We start from the raw sequence: 23,706 nt of genomic DNA, 5'->3' as shown, positions 1-23,706 counted from the left end.
AAACATTAAACTGTTAAGCACCATTAAATTTATACAATGAAGTGTTTTAAGAAAACTTAACTGCATTATTTTTCATTGTTTTTTTAAAACATTTTAAAATTAAAAGTTTTCAACAAAAAATAATTATTATTTCTGCTTGTGTATAAGTTACTGACATATGAACATACAAAAGACAATAGGCACTTCCCATTTCTCTTCAGGTCTGAGGGCAGTCAGCAGCACGGTCTGATGATGGGTATCGTCAAGATACCTGGGAATGTCACACTATTTTGTGTATATTAGTTTAGGCTATGCTTAATAAAATATATATTAAAAACTACGTGGTAAAAGGGTGGTTAATTATAAATATTAATAATTCTTAACACAATAGACACCTTATGCATATAGGCTAACATGCCTAAAATTGCATAGGGCAATTATAAATTATCAGGAGACAGGGAAACCTACACTAAGTACAAACTAGTCTGTGGTCAAGTCACAAAGGGGATTAAGCAAGCTAAGCTAGGCACCTGCGAGGTGTTCTGATTGAGGTGTATAACATCTTGAATGGTTTGAGCAAACTCAATGCTGATGAAATTCTTCCTCTTGTTCAGATTCTGCACCCGAGAGGGCAAATTCAATGGACACTGCTCATCATGGACTAATGTTATTAGTGAAGTTCCCCAGGGGTCCATTTTGGAACAATTGTTGTTTTCTATATTTATCAATGATATTGATGAAGGTATATCAGGCTTAATGTTCAGGTTTGCAGACAATACAAATGTATCATTGCTACTGTAACAGAATCTAGAAAAGTTGAGCAGATGGGCTGAGAGGTGGCACCTGAAATTTAACATTGACAAATGCAAAGTACTACATATGGGTAGCAGTAACCCCAAAGTAACATACCAACTGTGCAGTACTACACTCAGGGTAATGGAGAATGAAAAAGACCTGGGGGTAATTGTGCAGTCAGATTGAAGTTCTCTGAGCAATGCAGACGGGGCTGCCGGAGCAGATCATGGAGTCTTGTCAATGATGTATAGGAATTTTGCTAGCAGAGATAAGGAAGTGATTATTCCTTTGTATGAAGCAATGGTCAGGCCACACCTTGAGTTCTGCATAAAGGTCAGGAGGCCTCATTTTGGAAGGATTTAGAGCAGTTTGAACAAGTGCAGAAAAGGGCAACAAGACTGGTAAGGGAAAAAGGGGGTGCTCTTACAAAGAAAGGCTTAAGTTCTGCAAAAATTGCAGCGTTTGGAGACTAGGCACCAGCAAAGTGATCTGAACGAGATGTATAAGGTCTTGAATGGCTTGAGCAAGCTCGGTGCTGATTGGATTCTTCCTCCTGTTCAGATTGGGGGCATAAATTCAAATTGCAGAAAGACAGTTGTAGAAATTTGCCTTTAGCCAGCGGGTACTTTTGCTGGAATAAACTTGCATCTGTCGTTTGGGGAAGTTGACAGCTTAGATAAATTCAAGGCTGAACTAGACTGACTTTTGGAGTGAATGGATGGGAGAAATGGGAAGGGATTTTTTTTTTTTTTTTTTTTTTGGCTGATGCTATACAAGCTTCCTTTCTTGCATCACATGCCTCTACTAATGCTAAGACAGATTACAAGAACTTTTTAGCTAAGAATGCAAAGAATTCTTGGCTTATGTTAACACTTTAGGAAAGATGTTGAGCTACTAGAATGAGTACAGAGAAGGGAAACAAAATTAGTGAGTGGAACAAAGGGTTGTTGTTACCAAGATATGCCTAAGTTCTGCAAATTGCAGCATCTGGAGACTAGGCACGTACGAGGTGATCTGATTGAGGTGCAGGAGAGTACTGAGGTGCATAAACTGAGTACAAGAGGTGCAGGAGATGTACTGAGGTGCATAAACTGATTAAATATATTTTACATCTGTATTTATGTAAGACATTTTTAGGCATGCGAATACCATAAGTATACCAAGTTATATAATAGAGATAAATTATTTTTCAATAACTGGGAAGAGAAATTGAAGCTAGGAGTAAAAAAGACATCTGGTGCTGATGTAGTCTATCCAATAATGTTAAAAGCAGCAGCAGGTGCAATAAGCAATGTTTTGGCCATATTTATTGGAGCATTCTTGGATCCAGAGGAGGTCCCTATAGACTGGAGATTAGTAGCATTAGCAGAGGCATATGAAAACAAGCTTATACACTATCAGCTAAAAAAAATAAAAAAAACTTCCCATTTTACCGATCCATTTGCTCCAAATGCTTTCCAGTTCTTCCTTGAATTTATTTAAGCTATCAGCTTCCACAATGACAGATGGACATTTGTTCCAGCACAACCACCCGCTTCTTTAACCAGTGACCTTCATTATTTTCCCTGGAACAGAAGTTAAACTAACAGGTCTGTAATTAATTACTTGTCATCATTTGATCCCTTTTGTGAATTGAGGATACATTTGCACATCTTCAGTCCATCAGGCCCCCCCCCCCCCTGAGTCCAAGGACGCTCTCATAATTATGGCTAAAGGTTTGCTTACTTCCTTTGCTGCCTCCTTTAATATAACTGGACAGATCCCATCCACCCCCCTGGAGTGGATGGGATCTGTCTTATGTTTAAGTTCAACAATTTCCTCTCGTTTATTACAAAATCATTTAGCTCCATATTAGAGTTTGACAAGATTCTGGCCTGCACTTCCCTACAGAATTCCTCATGTGTGAATGTAGATTCAAAATACCCATAAATTTGTCAGCTACCTGTGCAGGATCATCAACAGTCGAACCATTGATATCAAGTGGACCAAACTGATTCATCCCCTTCCTTCTATAGTTTATATAAGTAAAGAAGTTTTTTCTGTTTTTCTTTGCATCCTTCGCCAAAGATTTCTTGTAATCTGCCTTTGTTTGCCTAACCTCCTTTGATACTTGATTACAGACTAGTTTATATCTACCACAGGCTTCTGTGTTGCCTGATAATTTATATGCATTTTGCTTCTCTGCCACGAGTCTCATTAGTTCTTTTGACATCCATTTAGGTCTAAACCTTGAACGGTATTTCTTGTTATGAAAAGCTTAGTAGCTTCCAAGATTAATTCCTGGAATGCTTCTCATTTAGAGTTTTCTGTTATAACGTCATCAGTTGGTCACACTGTATAGAATTTAAAAACTGTTTGAGACCACAGTGGTCTCCTTTATGAATGCAAAAAACCTTCCCTTTACCCTTATGCTAGTTACATCTTTAAGTGGGTGGTAGTGCCATATACCACCTTATTAGGTGGTAGATGACTCTCATCAACCGGTGCAATACCACCACTTTGCTTATTGGTGGTTTCAATTGGTGGAACCCTTGTTTAATCTCCAGAGTTAAGTTCCGGTCAATGCTTTTCATCATGCAGTATGATTGATGATTTTGAGGTTATGATGAACATCATGGCGAGATCCAATCTTCCTTATATTTCGAGGGTACAGCCCTAAAACGGTGTTTGCAGACCGGCCACTAGTTAGTAAACCAGACCGAACCTATTGGTAACTCTTCAGACTTCCAGATGATCAGCTAGTGTATAATCTTGTTTTCTGAGCAGTGCAGAGCTGCAAGATCATGGTGTCTTGTCAATGATATACAGGAATTTTTCTAGCAGGGATAAGGAGGTGATTATTCCCTTGTATAAGGCAATGGTCAGGCCACACCTTGAGTACTGTATACAAGTCTGGAGGCCTCATTTCAAGAAGGATGTAGAGCTGTTGGAACAAGTACAGAGAAGGGCAACAAGATTAGTGAATGGAAGAAAAGGATTGCTTTTACGAAGAAAGGCTTAAGTTTTGCAAATTACAGTGTCTGGAGACTAGGTACCGGCGAGGTGATCTGATAGAGGTGTATAAAGGCTTGAATGGTTTGAGCATGCTCAATGCCGATGGGATTCTTCCTCTTGCTCAGAATAATCACCTGAGAGGGCATAAATTCAAATTGAGGAAAGACAGATGTAGGATAGATGTGCGGAAATTTGCCTTCAGCCAGCGGGTAGTTGGTTGGTGGAACAGACTTCCATCCCTTGTTGTGGAAGTTGATCGCCTAAATAAATTTAAGGCTCAGCTGGACAGGTATTTCGAACAAACAGAGGAGTGAAATGGGAGTGGGTTTTTTTTTTTTTTTTTTGGCTGATTCTGCATAAGCTTGCTTTCTTACATCATATGCCTCTACTAATGCTAATGCTAAATTTTGCTACCTCTACTCTGCCAGATAGTGATCAGAGGGAGTTCAAGTAGTGTGTATGCAAGGGGCATTGTCGAGGCCATGTTATGTAAAGGATCTGTGTATATTCTTACTATGTGTACGCCATATCCAAAAATTTCATTACTTCATACAACGTGTGCCCCCCCCCCATATTTTCTTACTATTGAACACACTATGAATTGTCAAACTATTAGAGTAAGCTTATCTGCGAAAAGATAAACCGGGCTCCCGTTTTCTAGACACACCAACCCAGCTGGTAGAGATGCTGAGGCTTTTGCAATTACTGATGACCTTGCACAGATTGTTCATTTACCTACAAGAATACCGGACAATCCTAATCATACAGCCAACACGCTTGATCTGTTTCTCACAAACAAGCCTTCTAAGTACACGATTGAAGTGAGAGGTCCTTTAGACACCTCAGATCACAACTTGGTGATTGTCTCTTCTCCAGTGGAGCCTTTATCTCATGGCTATTCCCAACCTCATATTGTTTGGCATTACAAGAATGCAAAATGGGATGACCTGTGAGATTTATTTTCCTTTTTCAGATTACTGTTTCAAAACTTCTGATGTCAACGTTTGCTCAGATTGTGTCAGTGAAATTATTCTTGTAGGAATCGAATCCTTCATTTCACACTCCACTTTAAAATTTCTTCCTTTATCTAAACCTTGGTTTACCAATAAATGTGCTAAGGCTGTACAAAAGAAGAACAAACGTTGCATATCGTAATTGGCTTGTTTCCAATTCTTCAGTTTCATTTTCTGCTTACACCAAAGCTCGCAACAATTGTAAAGCATTTATTAATCAGTCCAAAATAGATTTTGAACAGGCTAAGAGTAGAAAACTTGCTTCTTGCCCTAATGGTAGCTGAGCATTCTGGTTTCTTGCCAAAACTATTGGCCGAAAATTTTGGCCATCTCTGCTCCCACCCCTGTCAATACCAGATGGTTCTATTCTGACTTCAGCCAAGGATAAAGCTGACCTGCTGGCATCCAATTTTTCTTCCAACTCATGTATTAATGATCTTGGTAAAACACCTCCCACCATTCCTAACACACTCCATTCAATGCCTCCTGTGGTCTTCCGTCAAAAGGATGTCAGAAGGATTTTGACGAATCTTGATGCTAAGAAAGCTCCAGGTCCTAGTGGCATTTCTCCACTTGTTCTCAAAACCTGTGCTCCTGAACTTACTTCTGTTCTTTGCTGCTTTTTTTCACTTTCTTATTCTTTCTTATTCAGAAGGCGTTTTTCCTTCTTGGAAATTTGCTCATATCCAACCAGTTCCTAAAAAGGGTGACAAATCTCTTCCATCCAATCATCGTCCCATTGCAATTACTTCTATTCTTTCTAAAGTAAGGAAGAAATCAATTAACTGCCAACTCTTAAACTATCCTAGAAACCTTCCGTCTGATCAACGATTGCCAGTGTGGTTTCCGTCAGTGTTGATCCACTAGTGATATTCTGGCTTATGTTACCCATTTATGAACAAATTCATGGAAAAGTTCGGTGAAACACAAGCAGTTGCTCTTGACATCTCAAAGGCTTTTGAGCATGTGTGTGACATAAAGGTCTTCTAAACAAGCTTCCATCTTATGGTTTGCCAACTGTTTTTTTGTAATTGGTTATGTCTCTGATCACCCAGTGAGGGTGATGGTAGATGTCTCTCTGTGTTCTAACTTCTCCACTAATGCTGGTGTCCCCCAAGGTTCAATTCTTTCCCCCTTGTATATTAATGACCTTCTTCCATTGACTGGAAATCCTATCCACAGTTTTGCCAATGAGAGCACATTGCATTCCACTTTCCATTTTGAGAAACCTTGCCCTGCTCAATCAGCTTCAACTTCTTGAATATCCGCTACCAATTCCTTAAATGCCAATCTCCAGGTAATTCTCCAGTGGGGCAAAGACAACTTAGTTGATTTCAATCCTTCTAAAACTCAGTCTTGTCTTATATCTCGCAAAAAGGGTTTTTCTGCTGCTATGCTTGTCATTGGTGACACTCCGATTTCTAGTCATAATATCTCTTTTGGGGATTACCCTGACTTTTAATCTCTCTTGGCACAAGCATATTACAAATATTGCTTCCTCTGCATCTAAAAAACTTGGTTTTCTCTTTCGGCGTTACTTTTTTTCCAAAGAGCTGTTCACTCTGTACAAATCGCAAATCTGCCCTATCATGGAATATTGTTCTCACATCTGGGGCGGGGACCCCAAAATATATATATATATATATATATATATATATCTCTCTCTCTCTCTCTCTCTCTCTCTCTCTCTCTCTCTCTCTCTCTCTCTCTCTCTCTCTCTGGTGCTTCTAGATTCCATTCGGAAGAGGGCATTTAGGTTAATTAATGACTCCTCTCTAACAGAGTCTCTCCACTGTCTGTCTCATAGGCATACTGTTTCTGCTGCATGCCTTTTCTACAGATACTTCCATGGGCACTGTTCTTCTGAATTGGCTTCTATAATTACCACTCTCTCTTTCAAAACAGTCCAAACACGTGCCGCCACCAGCCATTTACTGTCCAACTTCAAATTCACAGAACCAACTTTTCATCTTCCTCGTTTATTCATTCAACTGCCGTTTTCTGGAACAACATTCCTTCATATGTATTTCCTGAAAATTACAGTCTACAGAAGTTCAAGTCAAATGTCAACAAATATCATCTTTCGTCTTCTCAACCTCCAACCCAAGCAAGGTACTAACTACTGTAGATTCTAATACCTCTCGTGTTTGGGGTTTTCATAAAAAAAAAAAAATAAATAAATCCCACATCTGTATAGTGTGATCACTGCCACTTAGTGTTTCCTTTATCTACAGATCCTTAAGGTATGAATAATCACTTTTGAAAATCAGATAAAGTGTATTTCTCCCTCTAGTTGCCTCTCGAACATACTGGTCTAGAAAACAATCATCCAAAAAATTCAAAAAATTTTTGGCTAGTGTGAAAGTGACCAACCTACAAGTTCCTGTCAATATCTGGTAAGCTAAAATCCCCCATTATAAGACATTCCGCTTTACTTGCTCAGTCTTTTCTGTACAGTTGTTCATTGTATTCATCAGCGTCATTAGGCCTATAGCACATGCCTACTATCATTTTTGCTTTCACAGTGCTTATGTCATCCTGGACGTTACCCAAGTCTACCCCCACCAGCCGGCCTGGTTCCATTCACTAATCTTGTTGCCCTTCTCTGTACTTGTTCCAACAGCTCTACATCCTTCTTAAAATTAGGCCTCCAGACAGTACTCAAGGTGTGGCCTGACCATCGCTTTATACAAGGCGATAATCACCTCCTTATCCCTGCTAGAAAAATTCCTGTATATCATTGGCAAGACACCATGAGCTACTCTTGCAGACCCTCTGCACTGCTCAGCAAACTTCATATCTGCCTGCACAATTACCCCAGGTTCTTTTCATTCTCTACCATTGTTAGTGTAGTACCACAGAGTTGATACGTTAGTCTGGGGTTACTGCTTCCCATATGTAGTATTTTACATTTGTCAAGGTTAAACTTCATTTGCCACCTCTAAGCCCATCTGCTCAACTTTTCTAGGACCTGTTGCAGCAGTATACGGTCATTAACAACCCTGCCAACCTTCGTATCGTCTGCAAACTTGGACATTAAGCGTGATATACCATCATCAATATCATTTATAAATACAGAAAACAACAATGGACCCAACACTGAACCCTGAGGGACTCCACTAATAATATTAGTCCATGAAGAGCAGTGTCCACTGATTACCACTCTGTCTTCTCCCACTTAACCATCCCTTTATCCGTAGCAGCAATTTGTCTCCAATGCCGCACTGCTCCAATTTGTGCAGTGCGGCATTGGAGTCAAAGAATTCAAATTAATTCTTTGAATGCTTCCCATTTTGAATTTGCTGTTGGTAACATCATAAGTTGGTCCCACCGTATAGAATTTAAATACTGTCTCAGACCTCCGTAGTAACCTTTACGAAAGCAAAAACCCTTCCCTTTACCCTTTATGGTAGTTACTTCTTTGAGTAAATCCCACTTCATCACACTGTGATCACTGCCACCTAGTGGTTCCTTTATCTGCAGATTCTTAATGCATGAGGAATCACTACTGATAATCAGATCACGAGTATTACTCCCTCTAGTTGCCTCCCAAACATGCTGATATAGAAAACAATCATCCAATAAATCCACAAAAGCCTTGCTAGTATGTGAGTAACCAACCCACAAATTCTAGTCAGTATCCGGGAAATTAAAATCCCCCATTATAAGACTCTTTGATTTACTGGCCCACTCTATTTCCCTGTACCGTTTTTTATTATACTCATCAGAGTCAGTAGGCTTATAACACACTCCTACTCTCAATGTTGATTTCCCAGTGCTTATGTCACACCAAACTGACTCGACACTGTACTGTCCAGCGATGTTGACCGGCTGCACTTCATTGGCTTTTATGTGTTTCTTAACTAATAGTATAACCCCTCCTCCCTTCCTATCTTGTCTGTACACATTGTACTCTCCAAATTCCAGTTCTGCATTCCATATCTGTGTGACACCATATCTCTGATATCCCAACAATATCTGCCTTTGATGGTTTGACCAACATATCAAATTTATTTACCAAACTCCTAGCATTGGTGTACATGCAAGATACATGCACCTGTTCCTATTCTTAGCTACCCTAACACAACCCATGTGTTTCCTTGTGTCCAGACTTATTGTATAGAACGATACAGAGTTATTTGTATGGTCGGAAAATTATACTTAAATCTAAGCATCTACAGTTAAATATAAATCTTACAAGAGGATGTCCTCAAGGGTCTGTATTTGACCCACTTTTTTGGAATGTAGTACTTAATTTATGGCTAAAACAATCAGCTGAAAATCTGCATAAAATTGCTTATGCAGATGATTTGGTTTTATGTGTTACTGGTAAATTCAGGTCTGTGCTTGAAATAAGAGTGGCCCAGGTGTTACAAAGTCTAGTGTTATGGACTGATCTGCATAAATTATTGATATCTACAACTAAAACTATTATGATACTGCTGCTTAAATTACGTACGACTGCCAAAAACTTTAATTAAGGGGAAGCAGATTCCCCTAGTATCTGAGATGAAATATCTAGGTATAAGAATTGATGATATTTTAACCACATTTAAATTACTTACACAAAAAAGTTAAAAAAATTTAGTGCAGGAATAATTCGATTAACTAAGTCAGATTGGGGGTTGAAAAGGTCTGTTTTAAATTTATACTATAAGGCAGTTTTCTTAACCATAGTTGTGTAAGGAGCATGAGCATGGTACAGTCAGTTCTTGTATAACACGGTAGTTGTGTTCCTAGAAACTCTCATGCAATGCAGAATTGTGCAATATAAATAACAGGTATTATAGAAAAAATAGGGTTAGGAGCCCAAGACTGGAGACACATTTGTAACCAAAACATTACCAAACACAATAAATAATCGCAATAAAATATGTATTTTATTGCAATTATTACATAATAAAATATTGCAAACGCTTTTGTTCTATCGTAAGCAAACTTATTCAGTGTTTCACAATTTCATATTTTTCCTCTATCGATATCACTTTTTCTTTTCTCTATGAACCTGTAGTATCTTCACCAGGACGCTTCCTTTTCACACTTCATTCAAGTATTTTACTCATTTTTAGGGAATAAAGCACAATTACTGTATAAAAAGAACAAAAATGAGGAGGCACACTTGATATGCATAAATAAAGCAAAGCAGAATGTGTGTGGCAACTGAATAAACCGCAGTAAAGGCAGAAACACTATCACCTCATGCTAGCTCACATTTTACTAAAGCATGTTTCTGCAGGTGAATACCATAAAACAATAAAAATAATTTGTAGTTTCTGGTTTATTGGGTGTTCCTGCTAGTGGAATCTTTATAAATGGCAGTAAACTCGATCTAATTGCATTTGCGATAATACTGATAGCTGGAATTCTGTGGGTTTCTACGTTATTATGTGAAATGTTTCCCCTTCCATGAAATCTTCAATCATATAAAAATGCATTCAGTTGGGGTGATTCCTGCGTTTGACTGCCATTTCTTGTAATCACAAAGGTGAATCGTGCATAAGAAATTCAGTTCATGTTATATATATATCATTCATGATCAAATTAGTGTAGTGTAAACATGTGTTACACGAGAACTGACTGTACTTCAGTTATTAATGTTAAATTTAAACAGAAATTGTTATCAATTCCGCACTCAATGCTTTATATTTCTAGTTTGTGCAGAACAGTCTCAACGAATGCCATGCAGGTTTTGGCTGGGCAATTGCCTCTAGACTCTATATTGTGGATCAGCCTTTTGTTATTACATTTAAAAAAAGCATAGTTGTTTCTTTCATGAACATTACTTCTGATGTCACTATAGATATATCTAAAGCTAAGAAAGATGTTCTAACACAGTCCATTGGTATAGGCAACTGAGATGGGATCTTAGTGTAACTGGGGAGGTGGCTAGATTGTTCATTCCCAGGGTTACATTTACTTTTGATAGTAAGAACAAATGTTTTTTTTGGTTTCTATGCAAATGTCGTTTATTTTACATGGCCATGGGTTATTGAATTATCAACTACATTACTTTGGTCTGGTCAGCTGTCTTTTATGTACTTGGAGTCATTTATTATATGATTGTAATTTGTTTGTTGAACATAGAGAAAGGTTAAAAGTGCAGATTGGTAATTTAGTTAGAGACAGTGAAAGTGATCTTATTGCTAATAAGGTTAAATTTCAAGTACTACAAGAGTTGTGTAAGTGTTTTTCAACACAGAAGACATTGGAATGATTTATTGCTTAATAATTAAGATTTTGTTATTTACATTTTGATCACTGAATTCTCATCTTTTCTGGGGCATAAAAACATTCTAAGCCAGTTCTGGTTGGCTGGACAAATTTAAAAAGTGCCATACTCAAAAAAGGTATTTTTGGTGAAAGTGGAGTTGTAATCGAAGCCTCTACCCATTGGAAAGAAACAGTTTTGAAAAAAATTATGGAGAACTATGAGTCCAAAGGCAGTGATGACATAGGTCTATTTTTTAAATGTTTACCGAACAAGACACTGACTTTTAAAGGTGATAAATGTTTAGGTGGTAAAAATAGTAAGGAGAGAAAATTAGTCTTGGTTGGTGCAAATATGGCTGGTAATGAAAAACTGAAGTTTTTGGTAATAGGGAAAAGTAAACAACCCTGATGCTTCAAAGGAGTAAAGTCGTTAGAGTTGGACTACAACAAAAAACCTTGGATGACAAGTGAAATTTTTGAACAATGGATTTTAAATTTCAATAGAAATATAACGAAAGAAAACAGAAAAATTGCGTTGATTGTTGACAAATTGGTAATTTCGAAACTTACAAGTGTGAAGATTGTTTCCTTCCCTCCAAATACCTCATCTAAACTATAGCCAACGGACCAAGATTATCAATCATTTGAAAATGCATACTGAAAAAAATTATACTGAGAATATAAACCAACCAACCTATAGATTCTGTTATAGATTTGCAGATGTGAATATCAGAGTAGGTGAAAGTGTGGAGTCAAGATGTAATGGAAACAACGATTAAGAATTGCTTCTCAAAAGCAGGTTTTCCTAAAACACCAAATAAACAGGGATGAACTACTACAAGATATTGAGCATTCTTGGGAAAAACTCCAAGCGAGAGGTTTCATCAGTGGAGAAATTGTTCTTGACGAATTTTTATGAGTTCATAGTAGCTGAATATCCAAGTGACTTCAACATTTTAGAGAGTATTCAAAGAACATGTGACAATATTGACAATGAGTTGGATGAAAATTAGGGCAGTATTAAAATATTATATTTAAACCTTCCAAACATTGTGTGTTGAGAAAAAACTTTGTGTTGAGGCTTTCAGTGTGAAGAAAATGTGCTAGAAAATATATTTCAGTGTTTAAACAAATGCAAATATTTTTATGAACAAACCCTAAGCCAGTTCTGGTTGGCTGGACAAATTTAAAAAGTGCCATGGCTTACTCAAAAAAGGTATTTTTGGTGAAAGTGGAGTTGTAATCGACCTATATGGTTAAATCCAATGTACAACAAAAAATAACCAAATATTTTACGAAATAATTCTTAAAAGTATACAAATATATTGTGCGCATCATGTAAGTAATCATTTCTTAATATGTATTGTTTTAAAATGTTAGAAAATTTATTCATTCCCACTTATTTCTGATTTCCCATGACATAGCTGAGTGGTCAGGAGCACGAATGCAGTAGTGCTTTTTGGATGGATCAGGGTACAACCCGAGACTACTAAATACGATTAAAATTTGTGTTGATTGATTGATTGTAAATTCCACTGGCTTGATGATTGTGCAGGAGTATAAACAAGAACAGCTTTTACTATATTTTTAAATTTGAATTACAGTATTTTTCATTCTTGGAATGGTCATATTTCTTTATAACAAAATTTTTGTTTAACAAATATTTTCAAGAAAACGATTAATATAGACAAATGGTTTCAAGAAAATGATTGACCTTGTGTCCTGAATATAAACCAGTGATTATAAAATATGTTTCCCTATGCAGGAGACCCTAGTGTCAAAATGGTTAGAGTTAGCACTGTGAAAATTGGTGGGTATGGGGAAGCAATTTGTAGAAGGAAAAAAAAAAAAAAAAAAAAAAAAATTCAGATTTCTGCCACCAGGGAAAAAACAGCGCTCCGCATATAGTAAAAGTTGTCATTTACTTCAAGACTTACGCTGCTTATGCAAATGACATCCTGTTAGATAAAAGTAGAAAGGCCACCGTCAATAACCATTATGGCTCTTACAAAAAAGGAACGTGGTCTTTTAGTAAAACTCTTCTACCAGAATAATAGTAACGCTAATGCAGCACTACGTGAATATTGGAAACTTAAAAGGTTTGCATAAAGGACCTTTGACAGTAGTGGGGCTTTGAAAACTAATAAAGAAATTTGAAGCAACTGGGGAGTTAGGTTGCTTCCAGGCAGCTTACGACCATGTATCAGAATGGAGGTAGTGGATAAATTGGTGGTTGCAATGGCCTACAGGTCAGAATGTGGAACACTACCAGTAGTGCCAGAGGTGCGTCAAGAGACTTGAATCTTCCTTGGTCTACTGTACATAAAGTGCTTCAAATAATTTTACACTGGTTTCCGTACAAGATTCACTTAGTGCAAGAACTAAAGTCATGTGATCACCAACAACGAATAGACTGCTCTATGATTTCTGGCTCGTATACAACTTGACGATATATGGGCTCGAATGAATGGGCCCACGAGCTCATTGCTATTTGTTACATTTAATACGTATAAAACGTTCTGAAGTCATAATTTTATCATTGTCAACTTTGAGTTTTTTTTTTTAAGGTGAGTAGTAATTTAAGGATTTAGAATTATGTTGGTCAGGAAGAGGTGTCTGCCATCATGCTACTATGATTGGTTGTGTGAACGTACCTTGCGAAGAAGAAGATACACGCCTTTTGTGTTACTGCAAATGTAGTCAGGATCGGTCTGAAATGGTGAAATTAAAGAAAATTTATAAATTTCTTCAGATACTAGAAATGACAAGGAATTCGACACATACCGGCTTACTTGCTTATGACAAAACACACGCTACATTTCATTAGAACAGCTAGAGAAAACTTTAAATTTGCATACTAATGAGGGAACAAAATTTAAAAGAGAAATTCAGGTGTGCATTAGTTTCAGGTCTGTGGTTTAGAATTTTTTTAGAGAACAATAAAGATCCAGACTACAGTTGAAAATATGTTGGTGAACTTCAAGAAGTTGGGCCGCAACATGATTGTCACGTTACATTTTTACACTTCCACATTTGGAAGCGTAAGTGAAGAACAGGGTGAGAGGTTTAAACAGGACATTAAAACACATAAAGATAAGATACCAGGGGAGTTGAAATGTCAACATCAGGGCTGATATTTGATGGATACTGAAGAGGTACTGGACAATAGAAGCATCTGCAAGAAAACGAAACACTAATAATGAAAGTTTAACTGAGTTTTTAAAATGAAAGGTGAGTTTTTAGTGTACTTTTTAATATTCTGCCCTTTTCAGTAGTATTTTATAGAGATGACAATGAATTGTCCAAAAATTTTTGGGAAAATATCAGGCAATAATAACTGATTGCAAAATTTTACCAAATGTGCTAAGGTAGGCAGCCTTACCATGTGTAGATTTGACTGCATCCAATTTGACTTTGCCATTCTCATTTAAGAGACGCCAGTTTCCCCTTCGGCTGGCTATAAATTAAAGTCAAGGGCAAATGCATATTTGATAGAATTGGAATTTTGCTAACTAACCCTGTATTTAGTCATGGCCAATTGTATGTAGCAATGTCTCGGGAGATCATTCCAGCATGTTTAAGATAAGGTTATCAAAAGGACACAAGAATATAAAAAATGTCGTTTTCAAAGAAGTATTATAGAGACTGTACTACATTTTGTACTTGTGAAATTGTTATGCAGCGTGCACATTTTGAATAATCGGAAAGATGTTGAAACGAATGAAAATTTATAAGTTCCAACATGTACTGGCTTACCTGCTCGCGACAAAACACGGACTACATTTCTTTAGGACAGCTAGAGAAAAACTCATGCAAAATTTTTGCAATGGGTACTGCTAGTATATATATATATATACACACACTTATACATATATTTGAATAATGTTTTAAATAGTTTAAAACTGAATCTTTCATAATAAAAAATAAAAAGGTAAAGCAAAAAGCATATTCCTTTACATGATGCTTGAAATATAAAAATAAATTAGAATGATGATTAAAAAATAAAAATAATTCCAGCAGCATTATTATTGTTTTTGAAAAAAATAATTTTATGAAAAAATATTTCATAATATTTTTTATTATGAAAGATTCAGTTTTCAATTATTTCAAACATATGTATAAGTATATCACATGACAGTAGTGGGTGGATTTGCTAATGCTGAGCCCATGCTGCCATCCATAGTTCATTATTTGTCTATATAATCTGGTTAAGATTACTTTTTGTCAATGGTGTGGCTTTGTATTGGAGTGCTTGTATCTGTTCTATTTTTAATTTTCGCTGCATCAGGACCACCGCTATTCAAGTCCTCTGCATTGGTGGTTCAATCTGGGGATCGGGTGGCGGACTGATCTTTCGATCGACTCACCTTTGCAGCAATTTGTCTCGTGACCGAAATGCGGCGATTCCCTGACCATTATTGGCCTTGTGGTCCTCTGTTGAGATGGGGCATAATGGTCAGTCTATTTTTGGTTTATTTTTGTTTTATTTTATTGTAGTTGGTTTACATCTCTGTCGGTGATATTTCGCATAAATTTGGACTTGGTGCCAGTCAGAGGGGGACGCTGTTAAATTTCTATTTAATTGGCATTCAAAATTTAATTGATTATTATTTTATTATCTTTGCATTTAGATTTTCTACTTGGAGAGTTTCTGATGCAATATTTTTACTCTTGTTACCCTTCTCTTCCCTCCCTCCCTGTTTGTTTGATCGTTATGTTTAATTTTGACTATTTTCGCTCTTTTGTCTTGCCATGCTGCTGGCATTATTTTTATTTTTTAATCATCATTCTAATTTAAATATATATATTGAAGAGATATATATATATATATAAACTTAATTAAAATGTACACCGATAGCATATCAAACCAAGTAGAGCAAAATAATAAACTAAACCAATGAAACAATACAAAAGAAAAAAAAAAGAAGGGAGGGGGAGTAATCAAGAAGAGAGTACTGTAGAAGAAATGCTCCTTCTTCTACAGCCAATTAATTAAAATTTAATGGTGCCTCTTGCTGACACCAAGGTCCAAATTATGTGAAATATCACAAAGTTTGGAGACAAACTTCTTATAATACTGGTCCAAATGAACTAAAAATAAAAACCTAAAATAGACTGACCATTATGCCCATCTTGACAGAGGACCACAAGGCCAATAATAGGGAATCACTGCATAATAATCTATCCAGTGATTCCCTGACTATTATTGGCCTTGTGGTCCTCTGTCAAGATGGGGCATAATGGTCAGTCTATTTTATTTTTAGCTAATTTGGTCCAGTATTGTAGGTAGTTTACTTCTACAAGCTTTGTGATATTTCACATAATTCAGACCTTGGTGTCAGCAAGGGGTGCCATTAAATTTTAATTAATTGGCTATCAAATTTATTTTGTATATTTAGACTTCTCTAAATTATATTAGGAGTGTTTCTTCTACAGTAACCTCTTCTTGATTACTTCCCCCCCCCCCCCTTTTTTTTTCTTTTGTATTATTTCATTGGTTTAGTTTATTATTTTGCTCTACTGGTTTGACATGCTACTGGCATACGTTTTAATTAAGTTTAATTTATGCAACATTTGGTGGAATATGCATATTTGCTGCCACTGATGTTCGCATTACTAATATTATTTTTATCTTTATTTTTCTTCTAATTTCATTCATTATAATTTGTTAAACTTTAGAATACAGGCAACCCCCATATAACATGGTACAGTCAGTCCTCGTATAACACAATAGTTGTGTTCCTAGAAACCCTCGTGCAATATAAATAACTTTCCGGTTTATTGGTCTTTCTGTTAGTGTAATCAATTATAAAGTAAACTCATCGGGTAGTAAACTCGATCTTCTTGCATTTGTGATAGTACCAATAGCTGAATTCTGTGGGTTTTCACATTATTATGGTGAAATGTGTTTCCCCTTCCATGAAATATTCAATCATATAAAAAACATAAATGAATTTTCAGAAACTCATTACTCCATATCATGTTTGTTGCAACTTGTGCATGCCGTGTTCTTTGTTATTAATTGCTTATCATTTTTACTGTTTTAAATTTTACAACAAAAAAAAAGTCAGTGAACAGAAATATCAATTAGTATGTACATATTGCAGTACATATTAATTAAGCTATGTATGTAAGTGTAAATTTATTTTTATTTTGCTAACTGGAAAATATTCTTCTGATTTTCATGTAACAGTTAAAAAGCGGGGATCCACTGTATTTTGTTGGGAGATCCCTGGGTTAGGTTGTGCTATTGAACTTGTGCTTGAGTTCAAGGAAGAGGAAGGAAATTAAATGAATGTACATTATCTGACATATAAGTATCACAGTTATGTAAGGTAAGATGTTTGTTCAGTTATATTATACTACTATAAAAATTAAGTTTCTGATAGTTATGAACAAAAAATGCCGTATTTTTGTTAGCTTTCAGAACATAACCCCCCCCCCCTTTTGTTCTAGTTCTTAGTCCTGTATAACATGGTTTCGCATTACACGAGGTTTTGTAGGAACCAAACTACCATGTTATACGAGGGCTACCTGTATATATATACACGTTCCAAAAGCTAACAAAAATACGGAATTTTTTTGTTCATAACTATCAGAAATATATATATCTTCGGTCATCAATTTAAAACAATCCACTGACAGTGCTATTAATCAAATAAAAGCAGTGCCCATTTAAAAGTTTATAAAATATTACCTTTATTGCATAACTAACTGATATCAATATTATCATCAGAAATGGTTCAAGTTACAGTTATGTTTGCCTTTTCCCAAAAATTAAAGATTACTAACCATCTTTCAAAATATATCATTGTATGAATTCCTACATAATTCTTACCTGGTCCAATAGCAAACATCACAACAAAAGTAATAACACAAATGATGCTGACATACGATAACCATGGTACAGATTCCTAAATAAAAATTTAAATAAAAGACTTGAGTTCATTAAGAAATATTCAATAAATTTTTGTTAAAAACAAAAAAATTATTTCAAAGACAAAAGCAAATTTGTATTTATCTTCAGATAAATATTGGCTCAGATGAATCTGAGCCAATATCAAAAATGTCTAGTCTGCTAAGAAAGCATTAGGACTAAAAGAGAAAGTTAAAAGGAATTTATTTTCCAAAAAATAAAACACTGGTATTTTCTACTTATATAATACAGTAGAGCATCAGTTACCCGGAATAACTGATGCCAGGCCTCTTCCGGATAGCCAAATTTTCCAGATAATCGAAAGTAAGGTAAGATTAATTTTAAAAAATATAAATCAGTCTTGGAAAGCAGAAACATCCATCCAGGCATTTTTATGATTTTTATACAAAACAGGAAAATTAGATTTTTAAATGCTCTTGGGTTTTAAGACTTACCAATAACGAGCACGGACAATCTGTGCATCCCAGTAGCATTTGCACACATGGCAATTGTAACATGCTCTTTTCTCATCTTAAACCTGGTGCAGCATTTCTCTTTTAGTGGCTAGGGTTTTTCTTGGTAATGCTTTCCATAATAAGCCCATCTCATCAACCTTATAAACGTTTTCTTTCTCGTAATTTGCTATAACTGAAGCAAACTTACAAGGCTGCCAATTTGTCTGCAGAAAGCCTTGAATATCTAGTTCATGTATACCTTGTCTTGGTTTTATAGTTTTTCAGCCAACCTATGTTTGCCTTAAAATCTTCATTACCTCATAATTTTTGATTAAAATCCAATGCTTTTTCATACAACATTGAATCACACACTGGTTCACCTAAACTTTGTTTCTGAAGAAACCACAAATAAAGTGCACTCTCTAAAGTGGCATTTTCAGGTTTCGACATCAGTCTTTATCCTGCTAGATCCTCCTTCACTATCCATAATCAACACAAATTCTGTTATAGCATTGGAATTTTTCTTGTAAATTGTTGAAGTCCCCACATTAAACTCTTTGGAGATATTTCCTAAATTTTCGCCTTTTCTAATTCTATTAATAATTTCAGCTTTTTGTTGCAATATTAAAACTATGAGTTTTCATTTCATTCACATTTTACTGTAAAAAATTGAGAAAAATAATGAATTGCACAGTTTCGGGCCAATATTATTCTTACAGAATCTGGAGCTAAGGTAATCTGAACTTCACTCATGGTTTCCGAGAAAACGCAGTAGTCATTGTGATATTTTTCTAAAGCACATTTTTGAAGGCCACCTGGAATTCAAGAGGTCACAACCATAAAACAATAAAAACAATTTGCAGTTTTCGGTTTATTGGGCTTTTTGTTTGTACAATCTGTTATAGATGGGTGGTAAATTTGATATTTTGCTTATTATAATCAAAATTCAATTTGCAAATGTGATCACTATAACCGGTGTTTACTGTACTACCGTTAATTAAAAAAAGAAGAAAGATCAGCCTTTCAAATTATTCTGGATAACTGCCTTCTACTGTACTGTACTGTGCTGCACTGAAATAGAAGAAATGATTTTTGTAAACAGTTAGAAGGTATACATTGCTTGCTGAGATAACTGTACATAATTAAAATATATGATTGAATAAAGAAGGATTTCCTCTGTCGGAGTCTCCCCTTCCCATCTCTTCAGGAACCACAGGGCAACATTATCTGAAACAACCAAGGGATGCAATATTTCAAAAACCTCTAAACCTGCCAAAAGGCTGTGGTCCTATGCAGACCACTGTATGAAGTACTTGACCAATGAAGGCTGAAGCCAAAAAGAAAGCATGGGCAAGAACTTCTTCAATGATCAACCCTGACTCGTGCACGTAGCACCCTCTAATGAAAAATTAATCATAAACATGACCAATAGAACCATTAAATTGAATTAAATGGATAAAAATAAAATATACACAAAAAATGCTGCAACATCCGTGCAGTACCTTACATATGAACTTCAAAAATATGAATTGGTCATTAATTATTGGTTCAAGATTAATGACTGAAACCTTTAATACCTTCAAAACCTTCAACCTTCAGCTAAAATATAGACAAAGTCATATTTTAGCTGTTTTTGGAAGTGAACAATTCTTGAGAATATACAATGCTAAAGATGAAACTGCTATGATGGTCGATTTGGCTTAAGCTTCTGCTACAGAAATTTGGGTATTCTTTGTTAAACTGTTGTACAAAATGTGTTTTTTGTCATGATTATTATCGATGTAAATGATTTATTTTATCAATTATTATTAATCTGCTTACGTCTTTATTCAACAAAACATATGCATGTGCATATGTAAGTTTGAATTTCTGCATCCTTAATGGATTTCTGAAATGGAAAATGGAAGTGAGTAATAGTTTCTTGTTTATATTTTATGATTAATGTCTTTTTCAGCAGAACTGATAAAAGTTTTGTTTCTTTAAAAATAACATGTCTAAAAAAAACATTTTTAAATCTTCAAATTTTTCATTAACAAAATTTTTTAAAATCACATTTCCTAAGTAATTGATTAGTTAAAAATCATTCATGGTGTATTTCAAGCTAAATTACAAAAAAATAAAAATAATAAAATAAATAAATAAAAATGTTTTTCGGAAATGGAAAAAAAAAATGCAAAAAAATTATCACCTGCCAATATGTGGGTTAAAAAATGACCTAGTATACAAAAACAGATCTGGATGTCCAAAAATAACCAATGGAGAGGAAAATGCTAGTGACTATCAAGTTTCCTGTAAAGGAAGGGGTCAAAATTTTCCAGTCAGGGGCCAAAGGAAAAAACTGAAACTAATTGACAATGGCATCAAACCTACTTACTCTGGCATTAATAATTTTTTATTTTATTTTTAACCAAAGATAAAAAATAAAACTTTTCTCTAAGGGAGTTTTTGGAAAAACATTAGACTTGAGTAACAAACGTGAGGTCAATAGACTAGTGAGTCAGTTTTGACAGGCGCCTCTGTAGCCAGGTGGGCAGGAGCAGCAGTGCGTAGCACACGCTTCTTGATTAGACCGGGGTTCAAGCCCGTGCCCACCAAATATGGAGGATGCAGAAAGGTCAGGGAATGACCACCACATATCCCCGGAGCAATATGGCTTTAGTTGCTAATGCTCCTAAAAACCAAATAACAAACGATCAGTTTTGACTCCTAAAATATTCACCTCATAGGATTTATCTACAGATTCAACTGAAAATTGAACTAACCTATTGAGGCTAGCAATAGGTTTCCCCACAGTAGTATCTTCCCTTCTAATGGAAGGGAAGATACTACTGTGGGGATAGGTATACAGAAGACTTCGATATTCCAAAATAACATATAGGCATAAAAGTCTATATGTTATTTTGGAATATTGAAGTCTTCTGTACTAGAAGACATGGAACAACATAGTCCCTGAGGACTGTCACATTCTTCCAGCTATGACAACTAGGGTTGCTACTTTAAGTCTAAAATGCTTATGGAGTTGATGATATTCAGATGTCATTTGTGAGTCAAGTGGGCTGAATTTCAACAAAGTTCTATTGTTCTGTGGCAAACAAATCCTCTGCTTATCCTTCATGATAGTAGGACTGTTAATTAGGAATATCTTCAAATGCAAGTTTGAGCAGAACACACTGTACATAGTATAATGGAGGTGATTACCCAGGTTTGAACTAACATAAGCAAGAGTTAAGGCATGGCATCTCCATCTACATCACAGAGGAACAGGCAATCCTCGGAGTCACAGGCAATATCAAGCAATAACGGTCTCATCACTTTTTTTTTTTTTTTTTATGTAAACCCCAAACACGAGAGGTATTAGAACCTATAGTACTTAGTACCGCGTTTGGGTTGGAGGTTGAGAAGATGAAAGAAAGAAGATATTTGTTGATATTGGACTTGAACTTCTGTAGACTGTAATTGTCAGGAAATACGTATGAAGGAAGGTTGTTCCAGAAAACGGCAGTTGAATGAATAAATGAGGTAGATGAAAAGTTGGGTCTGTGAGTTTGAAGTTGGAAAGTAAATGAATGTTGGCTGGTGGCAGCACGTGTTCAGACTGTTTTGAAAGAGAGAAAGCGGGAATTATAGAAGCCAATTCAGAAGAACAGTGCCCATGGAAGTATCTGTAGAAGAGGCATGCAGCAGAAACAGTACATCTATGAGACAGCGAGTGGAGAGACTCTGTTAGAGATGAATCATTAATTAACCTAACTGTCCTCTTCTGAATGGAATCAAGAAGCCTGAGAGAGAGGTTTTGGGGGCACCACCCCAAACGTGTGAACAATATTCCATGGTAGGGCAGATTTGCGATTTATACAGAGTGAGCAGCTGTTTGGAAGAAAAGTAACGGCGAGAGCGAAAGAGAAAACCAAGTTTTTTAGATGCAGAGGAAGCAATATTTCTAATGTGCTTGTGCCAAGCGAGATTAGAAAAAGTCAGGGTAATTCCCAAAAGAGATATATCATTTTACCTAGAAATAGGAGTGTCACCAAAGATAAGCATAGGAGCAGAAGAAACCTTTTTGCGAGATATAAGACAAGAATGAGTTTTCGAAGGATTGAAATCAACTAAGTTGTCTTTGCCCCACTGGAGAATTACCAGAAGATCAGCATTTAAGGAACTGGTAGCAGATTTTAGAGAAGTTGAAGCTGATTGAGCAGGGCAAGGTTTCTCAAAATGGAAAGTGGAATGCAATGTGCTATCATCGGCAAAATTATGGATAGGATTTCCAGTCAATGGAAGAAGGTCATTAATATACAAGAGGAAAAGAGTGGGGGAAAGAACTGAACCTTGAAGGACACCGGCATTAGTGGAGAAGTTAGAAGACAGAGAGCCATCTACCATCACCCTCAGTGAGCGATCAGAGAGAAAACTGCATAACCAATTACTAAAAACAGTTGGCAAACCATAAGATGGAAGCTTGCTTAGAAGACCTTTATGTCAAACACGATCAAAAGCCTTTGAGATGTCAAGAGCAACTACTTGTGTTTCACCGAACCTTTCCATTGAATTAGTCAATAAATGGGTACCATAAGCCAGAATATCACCAGTGGATCGACACTGGCGGAATCCATACTGGCGATTGTTGATCAGATGGAAGGTTTCTAGGTAGTTTAAGAGTTGGCGGTTAACTGATTTCTCCATTACTTTAGAAAGAGTAGAAGTAATTGCAATGGGACGATAATTGGATGAGAGGGATTTGTCACCCTTTTTTAGGAACTGGCTGGATATGAGCAAATTTCCAAGCAGAAGGAAAAACACCTTTGGAAGAAGAAAGTGAAAAAAGGCAGCAAAGAATAGGAGTAAGTTCAGGAGCACAGGTTTTGAGAACAAGTGAAGAAATACCAACAGGACCTGGAGCTTTCTTAGCATCAAGATTTGTCAAAATCCTTCTGACATCCTTTTGATGGAAGACCACAGGAGGCATTGAATGGAGCGTGTTGGGAATGGTGGGAGGTGTTTTACCAAGATCATTAATACATGAGTTGGAAGAAAAATGGGATGCTAGCAGGTCCGCTTTATCCTTGGCTGAAGTGACAACAGATCTATCTGGTTTGGACAGAGGTGGGAGCAGAGATGGGCAAAAGTTGCAGCCAGTAGCTTTGGCAAGAGACCAGAATGTTCAGCTACCGTTAGGGAAAGAAGCAAGTTTTCTACTCTTAGCCTATTCAAACTCTAGTTTGGACTGATTAATAACTGCTTAACAATTGTTGCAAGCTTTGGTGTAGGCAGAAAATGAAACTGAAGAATTAGAAACAAGCCAATTACGATATGCAACGTTCTTCTCTTGAACAGCCTTAGCACA

At 36.1% G+C, this 23,706-nt stretch overlaps 2 protein-coding genes across 3 annotated transcripts in view; one reads left to right on the top strand and one right to left on the bottom strand.

Moving 5' to 3' along the window:
- Positions 1–23,706, bottom strand: part of LOC150088182 (solute carrier family 2, facilitated glucose transporter member 1-like) — a 345,132-nt gene that overhangs the window by 7,091 nt on the left and 314,335 nt on the right. For both annotated transcript variants that reach the window (XR_016546731.1, XM_090369368.1), the window contains exon 9: positions 17,830–17,905. Coding sequence is in view for 1 of the 2 variants with exons in the window: in XM_090369368.1 (XP_090225494.1) it covers positions 17,830–17,905 (76 nt within the window). In the remaining variant the exon portion in view is untranslated. The remainder of the gene's footprint in view (positions 1–17,829; positions 17,906–23,706) is intronic.
- Scox (Synthesis of cytochrome c oxidase) overlaps positions 1–23,706 on the top strand; it is a 307,125-nt gene that overhangs the window by 176,291 nt on the left and 107,128 nt on the right. The window lies entirely within an intron of this gene.

Source organism: Mastigoproctus giganteus, chromosome 3 (genome assembly GCF_048544385.1).
Source record: "Mastigoproctus giganteus isolate SK-2022 chromosome 3, ASM4854438v1, whole genome shotgun sequence".
Lineage (NCBI taxonomy): Eukaryota > Metazoa > Arthropoda > Arachnida > Uropygi > Thelyphonidae > Mastigoproctus > Mastigoproctus giganteus.
Note: the sequence above shows the minus strand (reverse complement) of the source record. Positions and strands in the feature narration are given on the sequence as shown.